This window comes from Archocentrus centrarchus, chromosome 15 (genome assembly GCF_007364275.1).
Source record: "Archocentrus centrarchus isolate MPI-CPG fArcCen1 chromosome 15, fArcCen1, whole genome shotgun sequence".
NCBI lineage: Eukaryota > Metazoa > Chordata > Actinopteri > Cichliformes > Cichlidae > Archocentrus > Archocentrus centrarchus.
The window spans coordinates 18,301,121-18,320,606 of record NC_044360.1 but is presented as its reverse complement, the minus strand read 5'-3'; the positions used below and the strand labels follow the sequence as shown (position 1 = coordinate 18,320,606).

At 41.3% G+C, this 19,486-nt stretch overlaps 2 protein-coding genes across 6 annotated transcripts; both read right to left on the bottom strand.

Annotated features, from left to right (window-relative positions):
• Positions 1–585: 585 nt before the first annotated feature.
• npm3 (nucleophosmin/nucleoplasmin, 3) lies at positions 586–3,510 on the bottom strand. Its single transcript, XM_030748345.1, has 5 exons — positions 3,334–3,510; positions 3,067–3,152; positions 2,834–2,953; positions 2,660–2,753; positions 586–1,286 (listed from the first exon to the last, which is right to left on the bottom strand). Exons 1-5 carry the CDS (start codon positions 3,404–3,406, stop codon positions 1,174–1,176), a joined length of 486 nt encoding a protein of 161 aa, XP_030604205.1. The 5' UTR covers positions 3,407–3,510; the 3' UTR covers positions 586–1,173.
• Positions 3,511–5,284: 1,774 nt separating this feature from the next.
• On the bottom strand, positions 5,285–18,415 carry oga (O-GlcNAcase). 5 transcript variants are annotated; one of them, XM_030747481.1, is made up of 20 exons: positions 17,923–18,415; positions 17,492–17,543; positions 17,301–17,398; positions 17,023–17,153; positions 16,735–16,906; positions 16,532–16,630; positions 16,146–16,430; positions 15,021–15,179; positions 14,717–14,907; positions 14,190–14,465; positions 13,895–14,098; positions 13,284–13,458; positions 11,755–11,808; positions 10,264–10,349; positions 9,048–9,152; positions 8,449–8,540; positions 8,168–8,360; positions 8,067–8,080; positions 7,921–8,033; positions 5,285–7,565 (listed from the first exon to the last, which is right to left on the bottom strand). In XM_030747481.1, exons 1-20 carry the CDS (start codon positions 18,086–18,088, stop codon positions 7,429–7,431), a joined length of 2,802 nt encoding a protein of 933 aa, XP_030603341.1. In that variant the 5' UTR covers positions 18,089–18,415; the 3' UTR covers positions 5,285–7,428. The 5 variants fall into 5 exon arrangements, with proteins under 5 accessions (XP_030603341.1, XP_030603339.1, XP_030603340.1 ...); XM_030747479.1 differs by having other exon boundaries at positions 7,921–8,080; XM_030747480.1 differs by having other exon boundaries at positions 7,921–8,080; positions 14,205–14,465.
• Between the last annotated feature and the right edge of the window lie 1,071 nt (positions 18,416–19,486).

Genomic DNA, 19,486 nt, shown 5'->3' with positions numbered 1-19,486 from the left:
GTCTAACTCTTTGCTCATGGTTCTGTTTTGTATTTTTCTCTGTTGTCTATTTGTCTTCATTTGATTTCTTTTAAATCCTTTCATCTAAATTCAGCTTTGCATATCATAATTTTCTTTTGAATGTTATCACTGTTAAAGTCCTGTACTTTAGAACTGAATATACAGAAAACCTCCCGTTGGACTGGAGATCTCGGTTCGGCTGCCTGCATATAGGGATTGATCAGGTTTTTCCATTAATGGATTTTTTTCCTTCCCTTATGGCACTGGCATGTTCCAAGATGACAGCACCAGGATTCATTGGGTTCAAATTATGAAAGACTAGCTCAAGAAGCATGAGAGATGATTTTCACATATTGACTGGCCACCACAGACTCCAGACCCTAACCCCAGCGAGAATCTTTAGGATGTGCCAAAGAAGACTCTAGGTGGAGGTTTGAATTTGTGCAACAATATTGCATAAGCTTATTGAAATAATTCCACAGTGAGTCCATACAAAAGGTGGAGTGCGTGGCCTTTCTTTTGGCCAGGCACTGTAGCTTCTAAAGCTTAAATAGCTACTGTGTTTCAAAGAAGGCACCACGACCATGACGAAACAAACTGTGTATTTTATTTATTGTGCTGGAATTGCTCATTTATTTGGAGAAAAATGCTTCCTTGTTCTATTAACTGCAAGTACAAATCTTCACATTTAAGATCGAAACATTACATAGAAAAACAGTATTCTGATATTACAAGTGGCAGGAAATGGGAGACTCTCCTATGAAACAAGAGCATTTAATATACTGTCTGCATGTATCATCTGCCGGCGACACTCAGTTTGAGTTGGAATACATTTTCTTCCCCATCGCTCAGCATCTTTAAACAATGCCAGGATCCGCTGGTGGTAAAAAGACACCTCTTCCACCACCTTCAGTGGTGACTGAATCATGTACAGTATAAAACTGCGGGTAGCAATCGATCATCACACGCTACCCAGAACATCAGAGCCCGTCATGATTCCCCCGACTGCACCGCTAGCTGCCACCACACACAGCATTCACGTGGCTGGTGTGGAAGTGGGAATTTTGTAAAATGTGTCCATCTGGTACCAAAACATTATTTTATAAAAACACATCAGTGAGTGAGCCATTTCAAAAAAGAAGAAGAAAAAAAATCCACCAGTAACCTCTCCGCCTACTGCTTCTGCTTCTTTTTTGCTGGTTTGATGGCAGGCAGCTCTTCCTCTTCTTCCTCCTCCTCCTCCGAGTCTTCTTCCTCAGACAAATCCGAGTCTTCGACCTGTGAGGCTGAGAAGATCAGGAGATGATGTCAGTTCACCGTGTTCAACTGAATCCTGGTATTAGCAAGATTGTGAACATGAGACTCTGGGCTTTAATGTTCTGTTATTTTGTTTCATATTGAAAGAACAACAACAAAAAAAACCTATTAAAAAAAAAACTGCTGAAATATTTGCATTCTGGACTGCATGTTTTGTTTAAGTGCCAAAAAGGTTACTTTATTGAATCTGCCCTCACAGCTGACCCTCACGCACACACACTAATTCGAACCAGCGGAAAGAGTGAAAGAAAGGCACACACTGCACGTATGTTTGAAAGAAGTTAATGTACTTTTTACAATTCATAATCCAACACATATCAAAAAGTTGCAGATTTCTTTTAAAAGGGAATTTAGAAAGTTTTACTGTCCAGAGATTTATTTAACCTTTCATATGGCAGGGTCAAACAGAAAGGAAAAGAAGGATTTCAGAAGCCCACTTTTCTCAGATTGCAGTCCAGCTATTCTGGTAATACACAGGGGAGCACTAAGGTTACACCAAGTGTTTCACTATACAGGAAGCTCAGTGCTGAGGGTTAAACACGTTAGCAACCTAATGCAGACATTTTAGACTACACTTTTTTCAACAATATGCCTTGCTGGTAGTTGTCTTATGTAGGTTTTCAGTCATCCAGGTCATGGGTCGCTTAAGCATTTGAAGCCAGCTCCACTTCTTTTTCAGGTTCACTTGAGAGTCTCAAGACCTTCTCCCAAGTGACAATCCCATCGGGGGGTTAAATACCTGGGATTCCCCATCAGCATCAGGTTTTAGAACCAAAGAAGTATCTTGTATAAGAGGTGAAACATCTTCAAAAACTGTACAGGTACGAAGGAATGAACCTGACTGTCTCGCTCTCACGTACTCGCTGCTTCACTCGACCCTCCCCACACCCACATAGCTCGAGATTTTATTTTATGAATATATATATGAATCTCTCCAATGGATATGTGTCCTCCATCACTGTGGTTGTTTATGAGCTGAGTAACTGAGAGGTGAAGGGGGACGGGGCAGCACTGTGTGTGTTTGTGGCGATCGACTGGAGCAGTGAGGGGGTGAGCGCGAGACAGTCAGTTAGGTGCATTCGTGTCTGTACAGTTTTGGCACGCTTTCGGCCAACAGTAACTGCTGAATTATAAATTAAAGGCGACTTTTGCTGGCAATCTCTCGCCGATCCTTTCAATGTCCTGACGGACGCTGCCGTATCAAGATTAACGCGGAAGCACATGGCCTGAAATTTAAAAGTTTTGCGAGTTTTTCGAAGAAGTACATCTTTTTTTTTTTTCCCCATGTCCCTTGTGGGGTTCCATATTAAAGTGTTTAAGCACAAAGAAAATAAAGTATTACCAATAAGGTGTAGTCCACTGACAGAAACCGGCCCTGTGCCGGCCTTGAGTCGGATGGTCACTGGTGCTTTCAGCTCAAACTCACCCAGACTCACCTGAGGACACAGAAACGTCAAAGTTAAGAGATCAAACTTCAGCAGTGTGTTATATCAGTCTACATGCAGCGTTTACGCACCATGGGGAGACACTTGATGTGAAGGTTGGCGATGGGAACTGAAATAGTCTTTCCATTGTGGTTCATGGCAGTCACCTCCACCACATTGCTCTCCTCCTTGGCACCGTCACCTAAGCAAACCTGCAGCAATCACAGCACTAAACCTCACTGTTTGCAGCCAGATTTAAGTGTGACTGACTGGTGTATTTGTGCCGTTGCTAAAGTACAATGATTGTAACAAAAACTGTGCGTACTGTTCTCAGTTCAAGGAAGTGCTCCAGGTCCTCCTCTTCATCTCCTTGGAAAGTGTAGAAAGGTACTTTAGAGGACAGCTCGCAGCCTGGAATAAAATAGTAAGAAGACCAGAATTTAACTAGTTGCAGTTTTGGCTTAAAAAAAAACAACAACAAAAAAACCCACAACAATGACATGAAGAGGCAGATTTTTCTGTAGGAACATCACAGCAGAAACCCACGTGTGCACCTACAGAGCATCTCTGACAGACTCTAACTGGCTCTTACTGAACAGGAAGCTCTCCAGCCTCGATTGACCGGTCAGTCCGGCTTCCGAGGATTCATCGTCGTGAAAAGACATGCTGTAGAAGCGGTAAAGTTAAATATCCTTTTGCTGCCTAATGAGCTCTCCACGATAAATAACAAGCGCGTCGCAGCCTACAAGCATGCCTGATGCGTCATCAGTGCGCGCCCGCGCCTCGGTCATTCCCGTCTTTCATAACCATCAAACAGTAAAACGCACAAGATGAAATATATATATATATATATATATATATATATATATATATATATATATATATATATATATATATATATATATATATACACACACACACACACACACACACACACAGACACTGAGCTTCAGCAGGTCGCTTTGACCATGTCTGCAGGACTACTGAGTTGCTGCCATGTGATTGGCTAATTATACACTGGTCAAAAAAATTTGAAGGAACACTTTTAATCAGAGTTTAGCATCAGTTACACTTTTGGCAAACTACTGACTGTTTCTTAACTAGTTTTGCATTTGGCTAAGGCCAGTGTCACCACTGGTAGCATGAGGTGATAACCTGAACCCTACAGAGGTTGCACAGGTATTCCAGCTGCTCCAAGATGGCACATCAATACATGCCATTGCCAATAGGTTTGCTGTGTCCCCCGGCACAGTCTCTAGAGCATGGAGGAGATTTCAGGAGACAGACAGTCTAGGAGAGATGGACAAAAAAAGGTCCTTAACCCATCAACAGGATCGGTATCTGGTCCTTTCATACAAGAAGGAACAGGATGAGCACTGCCAGAGCCCTAGAAAATGACCTCCAGCAGGCCAGCAATGTGAATAGGTGATCAAACAATCACAAACAGACTTCATGAAGGTAACCTGAGGGCCCGACGTCGTCTAGTGGGCCCTGTGTGCACTGACTGCACTGTGGAGCATGACTGGCATTTGCCATAGAATACCAGAATAGGCAGGTCCACCACTGTCACCCTGCACTTTTCACAGATGAGAGCAGGTTGACCCTGAGCACATGTGACAGACATGAAAGGATCTGGAGAAGCCGTGAACGTTGTGCTGCCTGTAACATCGCTCAGCATGACCGATTTGGCGGTGGGTCACTGATGGTATCCATGGAGGGACACACAGACTTCTACAGGATAGGCAATGGCACCCTGATTCCCGTTAGGTATTGGGATGATCCATTGTCAGACCCTACACTGGTGCAGTGGGTCTTGGGTTCTTCCTGGTGCATGACAACGCAGGGCATCATGTGGTGGAATATGCTGGCAGTTGATAGCATTGACTGGCCCTCACAACTGACCTAAATCCAGTAGAACACCTCTGGGACATTATGGTTGAGTCCAACCTCAGACTGTCCAGAAGCTCAGTGATACCCTGGTCCAGATCTGGGAGGAGAACCCCAGGACACCATCCATCCTCTCATTAGGAGCATGCCCTGATGTTGTCAAGCATGTTTGCATACAAGCAAGTGGGGCCACGCAAACTACTTAGTACCATTCTGAGTTACTGCAATTGAATTGTGGGAAATTTACTAGCCTGCTGCATCATTATTTCCCTTTTGATTTTCAGGGTGTCTTTGAATTCAGCCCTCAGTAGGTTGATTATTTTCATTTCCATCAAACAACAACCAGCATTGCCCCCCCCATTGAGAGCTGATGTGTTTTTAAAGTGTTCCTAAGTGTATATTTGCCTTAATGAACAGTTGAATTGGTATACCTAACAACTGGCTGATGAGTGATTACATATTTTAAAAAAGGATATTAGACCAAGGGTCACTTATCTTGTGTACCACGTCAGGATGTCGACAGTTAATGCAAGCATTACTTTCCCTTATTAAAAAAAAAACAAAAAAAAAAAAAAAAAACCCCCACATGAAATCTTTGCTCTTCACAACAGACAGGCATACAAAAAAAAAAAAAAAAAACAGGATTGGAAACAAAGCAAGTCACTTATTGTTTATTAGTTTTTCCATTTTATATATATATATATATTTTTTTTTAACATACAAACTTTACAATGGAAAATGTCAATTTAATGAACCCTCCCCACAACCCTTAACTGAAAATGTACATTTGGAGCCCCCTTTCGTTCACAGCCCAGTTTTATCAAACCTAGTTGGCAGAGGAGAAAGTTTGAGCATCAACAAACTGCAAACTGAACCATTTAAGACAAGTGTGAAAATTGTGCCGTCGTTTAAGCTGACAGATAACAGATCTGTGGGTGAGTTTCACACCTGGCTGACAGGTAGGACGGCTGTACGGGACAAGGGGTTGTAACTAGGCCAGCTGACAAATTGCTGACAATTTCAATAAAGATAATACAAAATAACACTTTATCATTGACAGAGTTTACAGACTCTGAGAACAGTATTATACTCATAGGGGTGAGTGACATGCTTCTTCCTCTATGTAGCTTCAGATGAGGCAATTTTTTTTCTAACATCTGCCAAAACAAATCCATTACACCTCATGCACAGTTTCAAAACATCACATTGGCAGGCAGCTACTGAGTAACAACCAAAGATCCTCATTTAACCAGTTAAACACTCATATAGTCAAAGTGCTTAAAAAAAATAGCCACAGATTTATAAGAAAATAATTAGAAATGTGACTTTAAAAAAAAAAAAAAAAAAAAAAAAAAACAGTATGGGAACCAGTGCCACTTTGACATTTGGTGACAGGACTCAACCTCAGTGATCGTAAGAACACTCGCTGAGAATACTTTCACCGGTATGCAACGCTGAAACAAAGTAGTGAGGGATGACAGGAGTGAACTGAACAGTAGGTCAGAGTTTTAGGGTTCTTCATTCAACCCCCCCCCCCCCCAAAAAAGAGAACATTTTGGTCCCACGGGGTAGTGCACTCAGGAAGTGTTGCTTTAAATGCTCGTGCTTTCAAACAGGAACTAACTAAACTGTGGTAAACTTGACATTTTAATTCAAAGAGAAAACATTTCAACAACAGTTAAATGGAGAATTTAACATAACTAAAAATAGTACTATATGAGATTTTTAGCCAGCTGTACTGAAGGGATTTGTGCTCGAAGTTATGGATCTGGTACAGCAAAAACTAAGACATGTGACTGAGTGTCAGGCTACATCTCTGGAATTTGAACACTACCAACAATGTGCCATCTCTAGCTGTGTCTGATAAACTGGACACAAAGCTTGGTCTACATTATAAACCTGAAATCAAAAGGCAATGAACGAGAAGGCAATGGCTGAAAAAAAGAGGGGCAACATTAAAGTTAGAGATGCAATTTGAGAAACAAGTTTATGAACAAATGGAAGCTTTTTATTGCTTCCCAAATGCCTACTACTAGAACAGAAATTCAAAGGACCTCCTGGTTGACTTTCTTTGCTGGTCTGTGGCAATATTTCACTCAGGGCTTCACAAAACCTTAAAAAGCTACAACTGTCCACTCTTCATATGTACAGCATTTCACATCAATTTTATTAGACACACTACTTAAAAGGCCTCCATCCCCAAGTATGTTGTGGAGCGACCCAAAAATACCATGATTTGAAAATGAAAGGCAAACTCTCAAATAGCACCTCATATCGTATAAATATGTTCCACCTAAGCCAGCATCTACGTTATTCCTCTATGTCACAACTGGGAAAACAGAAAGTCAGGGTAGTTACTACACTACCTGAGATACAGGCTTCTCAATTCACAGCTAAGCCTTCACTTCAGTTACAGACGCTCTGCATTAGGGCATGCAGGTAAAATTCATGTAATGGCCACCGAACAAAAAAAAACAAAACAAAAGCTTATGGAGCGATCTCTTTCATCCTCCTGCAGATATAGGAGCAGTGGGATCAGAGGAAGGGTCCCACTTGTGTGTTATTGACTGAAAGAGACAACATAGCACTCCTTGGTCTTTGACGTGCTGAATCCAGTAGAGCCAAAATATCTAAGAGCAGCACAGGAATCTGCTGCGCTTCCTCACATAAATCCTAAAAAGAGCCCAGATGGTACCGTGGTATAAAAACCACCATGAAAGTTTGTCCTCATGAAGGTAGCAAACATGTTTAAACTATGTCAATTTGCTCTTTGTCCGTTAGTGTTTAGCAGGACATTTCTTCAAAGGCTGCGCCCCATAATGATGACATCTTTGGGAAAGCCTTCCATTTTGGCCACTTCGAAGCATCCCAGCTTACTATAAAAGTCCAACATTCGCTTATCAGGCTGTCGAACCTTACAGAACGCACCGCGGGACCCTGAGAGAGAAAGACAACACAGAATAACCAAAATTTATTACCCTTGATTGATGCTGGCATTAAAATCTAAGGAAAAAACAAAAAAAACAAAACAGCAAACTGAAAGTCAACATGGGCTCCTAATCTCAGGAGGTTTCATTCTACCATTATGTAGATCAACTACCTCTGACTGAAACTCAAATGAGGAGCTTGCTTGTCATTTTGGACTTTGGCCTCATGCACATTTCATCTAGATAAACGAACATTTGTTACAAAAACCTAATAAATAAACCTCACAAATCAAAACTTCTATGGAGCAGTTATTAGACTGTAGGTGGAGACACAGTTGCCATAATCAGAGTTGACTACCACCTACCATTGGCCTTAAGAGAAGATAACAGACACCCCATCATGCTTTTGGCCACGCTGGGATCAGTGACTTTGGCGTGAATGTCAACCTTGATGAGAGAGGGGAAGTTGGAGAGGAAAGAGTCTGGAAGACCCTCCTCCTCTTCGTGGAAACTCAGCATAATCTTCTACAGGGATGAGACAGATTGTTAAGTAATTTCATCAAAAGGACACACAGAACCATAAAATATTTATTAAATGGATTATGAGCATACCTCAGCCTCTGTGAGGTCCTTATCACCGTCAGGTTTGTGGTATTTTTCTTGCATGAAGGGAATCCAGTTCAAACTGCATTTTTTGATGAAGGGTTTAACATCTACGGTGCCGAGAGCATAACCGCAGATCCCTTCATCATCCTCTAGCACAAACCCATAGTCTGAACTTAGTGTCAGGAGACCTCCTACCAACCTGTGAATAAACAGTAAGGCCTTTATAAGTCAGTGAATGGGGGAGGGGGTAAGGAAAAAGAAAACACCACCACCATAGTTGTTTTTACCTGTCTCCTATGAGGTCAGGATCCTCATCAGAGAATGGCACATCTTCCATTCCTTCACAGTACATCTCTCTACATATTTTATACACTGCAGACTGCATAAAAAGACACAACAGCTGTTAATGAAGTGGATGAGATGACACACCAATAACTTTATTATCTTTCAGCACTACTAGAATAATTGCCTTAAGAGTTGTATGGCTTCCAACAACCACTCAACGTGCAGCTTACATTAATGTGTGTCCAGACTTGTATATTAATGTAATCAAGACAAAAAAAAAAAAAAAAATAAAATAGATTTATTAGGGTCACCAATTCAATATATGATACAAAATACTTGGATGGACCCTCCCAAGTCTTAGACATGGAAACACTGCGACTTGAAGTTATGGAGTAATGGTTGGGGTGGGGTGGGAGGATTTTCTGACATTTAACAAGCAAACCCGAATCAGTTCATTCTTGAGTCCAAGTGAACATTCCAGCTTGAAATAGCATTCCCACAAAAATGGCCTAACATTGCAAGTATTGCATCATCAACGCTTAGCAACTGTTGAATGAAAGAAGTACAGGGGCATGCCCTAACTCACAAACAAGGATCTTACCTCATCTTTGGGAAAGTACGGCCTTATGGTATAGATTTTTGAGGTTGGCAATGAAGGTGGAGGTTGGTAGAAAAGATCGTTTGCCCCGTCAATTGGCAACAATCTCTGTGGGTATCAAAACAAACAGGTTCAGTTTCACAGGGAAAAGGTGCTGTGCTATTCTTGCTGACTGCCTCACTGTGTGTTTGCTAAGTTGAACCACTATCAACCCAAAAGGAACTAAGGACAATTAATTGCTTTGGAGCGTGAAAAACTCTGAAGACTACAGAAGTTTATAAAGAGGAGTTCCTTGTTGACCTGACAGTGGACAACTAGAGCAAACATCACATCTTTCTCATTTTTGCTAAGGAAACATAGCACAACAAACAAATACACATTTGAAAACAATTTTTTATTTATTTTTTTTAAAAAAAGGCTTGCGTTTTGGTCTGACTAAGGTTTTACTGGCTGAAGGAGATGCTCCTTTCCCTTTTGTAAGGCATCGCAATATTTCGCTGCGCAGGACCCTCCTGTTGAGAAAAATAATGATGCTGGCGCAGAAAGAGAGAGAACTCCAAGAAACAAAAACCCAAAGTGGGGAATTAAATGTGTGCCAGCTGAGTCACTCAACAGCATTTTAGTTGCCATTGGGAGTCTGGGCTGGAAACACCACTTTAGACCAGACTGATGTGTTTAGTCATGGAGTTCTCTCATCGCATACACGCTTGCGTTCTCGCTGGCGCTGCGATGCTTGCGCGTGCGCTTGCAAAGGGCTGGCTTTGTGTGCTGTGCTTTCCTGCAAAGAAATGATGCGTCATGAAAAATAAAACCTAGCCGTACTCGCTTGCGCCGCATGTGCCAGGGAAAAGCAGCATCTCCTTGGGCAGTTGCTGAAAGAAACCAAAATTAAATCAGAAGCAGCAACGCAAATCAGAAGATGCCATGCCAAACACTGGCTTTAACTTTTTTCAGGATGGGATTCAGGTCACCAATTCCCCTCACACACAGCCAATGTCCCAAAGGAATGTTAGGGCACAAATATATTTGGAGATCAAATGGAGGGGATGGAGCCTGGATGTTGTGAGCCTCACCCACTGCAATCAGCTCACCTTTGACAGACCAAACCCCTTCATACCTACGCACACAGTACCATAGTCTTCTTTGCTCACAGCACTCTCTTTTTTTTTTTTTTTTTCTTTTTTCCATTTGATTGCTGTAAATTCGGTGCATTAGATACCTGGAACTCTCCTGCTAGACCTCCCCTAAAGGCCCAGGGCTCTTGGTCTCCTCTAAGGAATTGTGCTGAGGACTGACTACGACACCCTGTTAGGAGCAGAGCCAAGCGGACATTGTTACCACAGGATGGGGCTCTCCGATACAAATGAAGGGAGTGGGGAGATGGAAATGAAGGGGGTCATATGTATCTAATAGCAAAATTATAATTTTTCTTTTTTTTAAATCATTAAAAACATAAAAAAGGACCCAATTTGGAATAGATAAAATATATTTTGCAATCAAATGGGGCTCAAGCACCTAAAGCTTAAGTATGCCAGAAGGAATCTGGTGCGAGACATCACTTAAACACAAACCTGCTCTGTGCCAATAAACTGTTATCGAGCAGCTCCATGTAACATGGTGCGCATGTGCCAAGTTATTTTTAAGCAGGTCTTTAATTCTCAGCGATTCAGTGAGGGTGGTCTCGTTTAAAAAGCTGACCTACCTCATGAACATTACACTGATCACGAGAGAGGAAAAAATAATTTAAAAAAAAAAAAAAAAAAAAAAAAAAAAAAAAAAAAAATTATGATTCTGTCTATGGACCACCAAAGTAAGCTTTAGCTGCCGTCACCCCACTGATCTTTGCACCTCACGTGAAGTCACATTCTCATTTTATCTGCCTTGTCACATGACGGGGGAGCAGGAGTCATTAAAAACCAGGAAGTCAAAGTGAGAGGCAGCATGACCAGTATGTCCTGAGTTAAAGGGCCTCTCAGCTTACTGTTAAAAACAATATAAAGAGCAGCAGAAATTTAAAATGAACACGGCTCTAAAGCGTCCAAGCTGCTACTAAAGACCAACCCCTGGTTGACAAGAAGCCCTGTCATGTGACCAGACAAATGCAGCGCGCGTGCAGGACACCTATCAGTGCATTACATACGACTCTCTCCCTGATACCTAAAACATTTCCTTTGATGAACTGACAACACAGCACGCAGATGCACCCACGGGAAGGAACCCTGAACCTGACTATCCAGATTACAAACCACAAAATGTACAAAAGATTAGCAGATTATGTAGTCGCCGCACCATCCGGGCACATTAGCATTTACACTGAAAATGTGTAACATTTATTCTTTTGTCCTTCTGCCCTTCTTTTTTGGTGAGCACATTCACAGAAACAGTACCATCAATGTCACGTGGCACACTTAAATTTTAAACGCCAAGTGCAAAGTCCCCTGAGTGAGTGCATCAGGCTGGTCTGACCCAATTCTCTAGGCCTACTGACAGAAACAAAAAAAAAACAAGTTAGAGAGATGCTGCCAAAGAGAAATTTGGGAGTTAACACTTAATATTCAAACTTTAAAATCGCTGCGCAAAATGTGACTTCATCCAGAGGGCAGCTTCCTTTCCTTCAAATCATTCCTTTACATTTAAAAATTTAGCATTAAAATAAAATTACACAGATCCATTTGAAACACGAACAAAAGAACGCCTGCACTGTGCATACATCGGTCACTGTCGATCCAATAGCAGTAGAAACTTGTACTGTGGATTCTTCCATCTGTACATAGTGAAGGGAGAAAACAGTAGAAAATAGTTATTAGTAAGTGTTTTCAGTACAATAACCAGGGAGGTTGTGACTAAGTGCCGGCTGCACAGCTTCTACTGGGGGGAAAACATGGGGACTAATGGAAAAAAAAAATGCTAATAGGAACAGCAGATGTCAACATCTGGGAACTTAATGCAGGTATTAAAAATACTGACCAGCACCTATATTTATAGGGCTTTATATTATTTGGTGATGCTTAAGTGTTTAAGACCATTTACTGAAGCATCAAGCCAGCATTGTGGACTTTTGATGTGGACTTGCCAGCGTGGGTATGCTGCCTGCTGTGTACTGTGGGCTAGAGACCTCAGCTTTACCATATAGCCGGACAGGACAGAAACCTGTGAATGAAACTGGATTACAGGGAGTAACCTACAGGCCATGCTGGTGCTTCAGACTATTCAAAACAAACACTCCAACAAAAAAAAAAAAAAAATGGAGATGTTATGACAAGATTGCACATCACTCAAGCTGTATCACAGCACATCACATGAAAGAGTAATGAGAGGTAGAGGGACAGATAAAGTGGGAGAAAAAGAGAGAATATCCTCTTTCACAATGTGATGCATCTCACCCTGATACAGACTGAGCACATGACTCACTTAAAACAATAACCTCATGCTAGAGATTACTCAGTGAGGCAACAGTGTAAAAGTTCCTGTGATATGATTAATATGATTCATATTAATAATTTAGGCATTTCTGATTCCTTGTTTATCGTTTATGCACCAGAATGGCCTTCCACAGTGAGGCAGTCAACTTGCTCTCCCAGCTCGCGTGCGCGCTAGGGCATGGAGGACCGGGGGGGTGTGATGATACTGGATACACAGCAAGCAGCAGTAACCCTGCTGGGACATTTTCCACAGATACTCAGTTTAGACATAAATATGGAGCAAATTGTTGTGGAATAAAGAGGGAGGATGCTAGCAGTGCAAGCAGCATTCAGTCAGATGAAAAGAGAGGGAAAAAAAAAAAAAAAGGATTCAAATTAAAACAAGATTATTAATAGATGTAGAACTAAAGATGATGCATTTGGTCTGACCCATTTCTAAGCTCATCTATAATAGCCTGCTACCAATTTAAACTGAGGATATTTCCCAAAAATTCTAATGCATGATAAAGTTCAGAAATATCACTGATTGTGAATGATGTATGAAACAATTATTCTGTTATTAAACAACAGTCCAGGATTAGAATGGAGTCCATGCAGCTAAATGATCAATTACTGCAGTGTTTGTTCTTTAAATAATAATAATTATAATAATAATAATAAAAAAAAAGTTACTTTTTTTTTTTTTTAAACTGATGTGCTTTAATAATTTGTATGTAAATGTGTCCCTGAGAATGACAGGATTACTACACTTGAATGGACTTGATGCTAAGCTACTGCTCTCTAAGAATAAAGGTCCCGTGGTTCCCCTTATACATACCGAGCCACTGGACAAAAGACTTGACCATAGAAATGATGCTCTTGATGTCCCAGATGTAAGAGTAGAGGTCATACAGGATGGTGCGATTGGCTGTATTAGATAGCCGTGTGAACATCTGGATGACTGAGCAGCACATCTCCTCAAACTTGTCTGCCCGTGTCTTCCACTCTGTTACCTGCACAGTGTTTGAAAAAGACAAATAATGATGCAAAAGGAAAGCATTAAACCATTTAAGTTCTTACTTGTGGCAGCAGAGAAAAGCATCCGTGTTACTTTTAACATTAGCAATGAATACAAGTGTCCTGATAAGCCATGACAGTGTTGATATTATGACGTACATCTGTGCTTTTCTACTGTGATGTGTGAATATGTAACTAAAGGCAAAAAACAAGGAGGTTTAAAAGGGGAAGTAGCCGTTTATGCAAATAAAAAGCACAGCACTCAGCTCTAGTGCAAGCACACAATATGCCGTCATAACCACACCACCCAATGGGCAGTATGGGTAGTGCACATCCACCATTTTGTTTTCTGCACTGAACAGCAGGTTTAGTTGATAATGGACCTCCTTCTCTAAACCCACTCCATGTGTTTCTTTCAGTACATTAACCCACCTTTTCAGATTCTCTCCTCTTGCAGTTGACACTAACAACGCTGCTGTTCGCTCTTAGCCAGTTGAACTCCTTTAACATTTGCATGGCCTTGGGTCCATGTTCATACGGCAGATAAAAGAGCTCTGCCAGCAAGCACAGATCATCCAGGGTAAGGGGCTCTGCTGTGAACAGTGGCTTTTCATTGGGCCCGGGTACAAACACTTCCTGTGGACACAAATCAGCAACCATGAGACTTTATAGGCATTTTAACATGGTTTTGCCTTCAAATGCAGATATAAAGGAGAAGACGACTCACAAATGTTTGCAGCACCTGTTTGAGCTGATCATCTGTCTGCATAGGGGCAATATCACTACCAGAGTCCTCCTGGATTGACTCCTCAGGAGACTTGGACTCTGCCAGACTCTCTTTGTCTGTATCCATAGGCTTCAGGTCCTCAGCCATCTTGTCGGTCAAAATAGGACCTACATGCTTCTCTTCTGGGTCTACTTCTGCTTCTGGCTCTGCCTCATCCTGCTTCTCAACCACCATCTCCATGGGCTCCTCATCCGAATCCTTCTTTTCCACCTCCACCTGCATATGCCCAGTAAAAAATAAAATACTTGTAGAATCATTTGCAGATGCTCTGTGGTCTGAATTATACCTGACTATAAGGAGGGTATAAATACTTCCAGAAATGAAATCATTAGCTGTTTACTTAATTAATGACCTGAATAATACTTGTATTAGGTGTTAATCTATCTGCACGAATAGAGAGCTTGATTCCTAAAATTACTCATTAGGATCATACAAGCGCAGCATGTGCGTCATATAGCAAATCTCACCTCCTCTTCCTCCTGAGGTCTCTTTGCCATGGGGAGTGAGATTGGATCCAGGCACAGGGGGGGCATTGCTGGAGACATGATGGGCTGCTGGAACACAGTTGTGACTGTTGTGGAGGAGCAAAGAGATGGAGCAGCCATGGATGACACATCTATGCCCGTGCCTTTGGCACCACTCTGAGGCACCTGACGGCCTGAAAGAACAGAGTATCAGTGCATTCAGTATGATTTTTAGGTATTTCAGGTAGAGATCCTAAAAACAACAACCACCCTATTAGCAAACACACCTCATGGAGATTAAACTTACTGTTGTATTGGTGAGGTACACCAAACTCTCCTAGCCATTCTGTAAGAGCCAGTTTTAGAGCAAGCTGTGGACTATACAGCATGTCTGTCTCCAGTTCTTCATCACTGCCTTCATTCTCCAACTTAATCTGGATGGAAACAGTGCTGTCTTCACCGTCAGCTGGTAAAGGAGCAAGGTGGGGGGGAGGGGAGCAGAAAAGCATATCCATTAATCTGAACTTCAATGCAAGATGATGGTAACCTCATACTGACAGATTATACTGCATTAATATAAAAAAAATGCATTACTTTAATGAAACTTTTAGAGGCTTTGAAACTCTTGTAACTAAATTTGGTGTACCAAACCATGACTTATTCAGATACTTTCAACTGCATGAGCTTATTTCTAATCCTTTCCTAAGAGGAAATTCTGTTAAAGAACGTCTCCTCCTGCCCCACGATCATCCTTTTTGCCTGGATAAATGATACATGGGAAAAGGAGCTGAAGGTGAATATTAATCAAAGCTGCTGGAGCAATGCACTGCTCAGGATCCATTTTACTCATATGCCCTTGCATATAGAGGAATTACTTAGCTTAAAGTTGTTCAGAAGCCAGGCTGCAAAAACCATAAACACTCCCCCCCCTTTTTTTTCTAGCTCAAACTTTAATTTAGTTTGAATGCCTATTTTTCCACATCTTTGATAAAGCTCAAAGCATTTTCTTAACCCTGTGCCATTTAAAAGGCATGTTTACCATGTTTCCTGCCTCCACAGGTGAACATCATATTTTCACATTTGAAATGTACAACACAAACAAAATTTCCTGGTTAAAAATACTACATGTTACACACACACTTTTAATCCACCCATTTAAAAAAAAAAAACCAAAACAAAACAAAAAAAAAAATGGTTATTTAATACTGATCTGCGTTTTCCCTTTCCTTCTTCCTTGTTGCTTAGTAAAGTACATTTTGTACTGCCTAGTACACCTAGGGTGTGTCTTGTGGTATCTTTCCCCCCACCCCCCTTCCCAAATTTCAACCTGGATCTGTAATGCCTGTGGTATGCATTGAGGTTTGCAGAAAAAACAAAACATACACACACGATCGATAGATCGATCGATCGAGTCTTGGTTAATCATACTTACTCATGACCACATCCTTGCGCACCCCATTCATATTAGACTTGTACCAGGTGGCCAAGGTGTGGATTGCTACAAAGTTTGACTCAAACTCGCAATTTGGATTGGTGAGGACTCCCTTCAGTCTGGGGATGAGCTCTGTGGAGCGGCCCTTGTAGGGGCCCAAGAAAAGCCTCTTCTGGTCATAATCATTGGCATGAATATTGTCCCAGATTACAGGGGCTCTTCTCAGGATTTTTGACACCTCTTCGATAGACTCCACTGTGATATCTTTGGAAACTACTTTGGGGCCTACAGAAAAGACATCATATCATAATAATTATTAGTATTTTTAAATATTCAATATTGACATGTATGATGGTGGTAATTTCACAGGAAGCTAATAGACTTGCCTGTCCATAGCACATCAATGCCAGGGAGGAGCTTCTCTCCTACTGTGTGGAGGTAAGGGGACTGAGAGACACTTGGGTAGCAGAATGTTCCACAGTACTCTGAATTTTACAGCAAGAAAAAAAATAATGTTTATGCATCTGGACTGGTTGCACATTTTATACCTTTGTTTGATCTACTATTGATCTACTTTGATCTAAGGTACCTGTGGGACAGAAGAGGAAGGTTTCAGGTTCTCCCAGATACTGGTAGATTTCGTTCGTGATAGAAACCTGAGCGTGTGCAAATGAGCTGAACACTTCTTTGTCAGCAGGGCACATGTTGTGGTCAATATCATCAAAAAGTAAGGCAAAGGACTTGCAGCCAAAGTGTGAAACCTGAAGGGGAAGAATAGGGTTGTGAATTTAATCACAATGTAGTAAAGTACAGAAAACTGCTGTAGATATGCATCGAGGAGGATTTTAAGCATGTTTTTCATAAAATCCTGTAATACCTGATCAAGTTTCCTCTTGAGTGCAGAAACCTCTTTCTGGTTGGAAAAAGTAATGTCCAATCCAGGGGAAATGGCATAGATGAACTCTACCCCATGCTCATCAGCAGCACCAATTAGTGTCATGAGTTGCTCTATGACAGAGTTGTAGGAAAAGACAATAACTGAGTACATCCTTATGCATTTATGAAACTCTAAAATATGCAAGTCACTTGGTTTAAAATCGTCACATTTCCCTTCTCACAATGAATCTGACCCAAAGGTATATTCTGGATAATCACCTGCTTCCTCCACTGAATACATCTCTCTCCAGAACATTCTGTGTTTGCAGTCGTCTTTGGGTGCATAAAGATATGTATTCAGTCCCCATTTCTGCTGCCTGTGCAAATCATTGTAGTTCAGACTCATTAGAACGCCACAAATTATTCTGCTGTAATGCTCTTAACATGCTTTCTTAAATAATCCACGGTACCTTCTGAACAACTCTTTCCTCTGTTCCATTGTCCATGGTCGACCATAAAAGCCTGCGTGAGAAAATGACACATTTAACTTCCAGGCACGCTGCAGTCATGTTTCCTGTGCACATCGAGCTCCTTCACTGCTTTAACAATTTGCCCCCCGGTATATTTGCTTAATACAGATTTTCCGTATTACTCAGGAATGTTCCCAAAGAAAGACGACCATCTTAAATTCATGAAGTGGAGGCGTGCACTATGTCCATCTTATACAGTCAGAGACAGAGATGCTGCAGCATTTCGACGCCCTGCTTTTGATTGTATGCGGCTAACTAGATCACGTTTGTATTCAGGTAATCTTGTGGATTACTTTAGTTACATCTAAATATGAGCATTTAGGTATACACATTTATATCGAAATGCATCCATAATTTTTCTCCAACATTACCTTCCACAACACCGCTTATAAATTTCCTGTGGCCCGTCGATTCAACTCCGATGCCGGACTCTTCTACCGGGCCAGGGGCCTCTGCACAAGGCTCTCCGGAGACTGGGCTGGGGCTCGGCTCACCGTCCACTTGAGGAGTCTCCAACGTATTTTCTTTTTGAACCATTCTTTACGATTTTCCGCGATACAAAAATCACAGAATTCAGAAAAATCCGACTATTTTTAAATATAGGTCAGTAGGCAAACCAGGTGAAAAGAAACCGCGTCACTCTGCCTAATGTTGACGAGCTCACGGAATCTATCGCGTTTTTCGAAAAACTTGCGACCGTTTTTATAAGCTGTGATGGAAATTACTATCAGGTGGTACAAACCATCATTTACTTCGGCTAATACAGAAACAAAAATCAGACACTCGCTCGTTGCCGTCCGAACATTTTTTTCTTTATGGCTGGATTTAACCTACTTTCCGTCGTTTCTTCCTGTTTACACCGAGTGCGCATGCTCAGGAGACTAGTTAAAACCAGTCAGAACTAGATCTACGTGACAAAACAACGCAAAGATTTCACACAATTAGAGAGATAGTCTGCATCTCTGCTCAACACGCAATAAAATTAGCCGCTTTTGCAGCTATTCAGTTATAGCTGTAGGGCAACAACATTAATCTCCCCCTTTTGTCAAAGAGCGGGGATACAAAGTGTCCGCATATTTATACTAATACACAACAAAATGACAGCTTACTCGCTCTACTGCGCGAGTACGTTGAATATCTCAGCAGCTGTCTATTATCTTGAGATTCCAGCCCATATTAGGAATGCAGCTGAGCTCCAACACCATTTTCAAACAGAGGGGAGGTGCTGCTCGTCTGTTTATGATCGGTCAGCAAAATGCGCATGCTTTGTTCCAAATCACCAAGATAATCTAGCTATACATTTGCACAATTATTTACTTTTGCACAATATACAATGTGCTTTACTACAGGTACTACCAAGAAAGGTACCTTTTACACTATCCAGGGGATGAGTAAAAGGTACCTTTCTTGAGAGATGAGGTCAACTAGTCTGGGGGAAAAATTTCAAAGAATTGGATGGACCTGAATTGGCTTGAACCCCCCCAATAAATGGATAAACAGTGGAAAAGGACAACCGAAAGGAATATAGTAAAATATTAAAATAGTGGGTATTTGTAAACGCATATCTTAAAGACCTCGTAGCACTATATTATCCTATCAGAGCACTTCGTTCTCAGACTACAGGCCTTGTGGTTCCTACAGTTTCTAAAAGTAGAAAAGGAGGCAGAGCTTTCAGCTATGGAGGCTTGTTGAAAAAGAAAAAAAAAAAAAAGTCCACAATTTTTTTTTTGCCATCTACAGACTAACTCAAACTTCTGAGAAAATTATTCTAAATTGAGAAGAAAAAAAAACACTTGAAAAGTAAAATTATAAACTTGAAATTTTGATGCCAACTTAATCTTTTTTTTCAGTGGTGAAGACAAGCTTCCATCTTCAGCTTCAGCTTTCAGACACCTGTCTTGCAGAACCAGCTCCTAGTTTGGATTTGGGGACAGA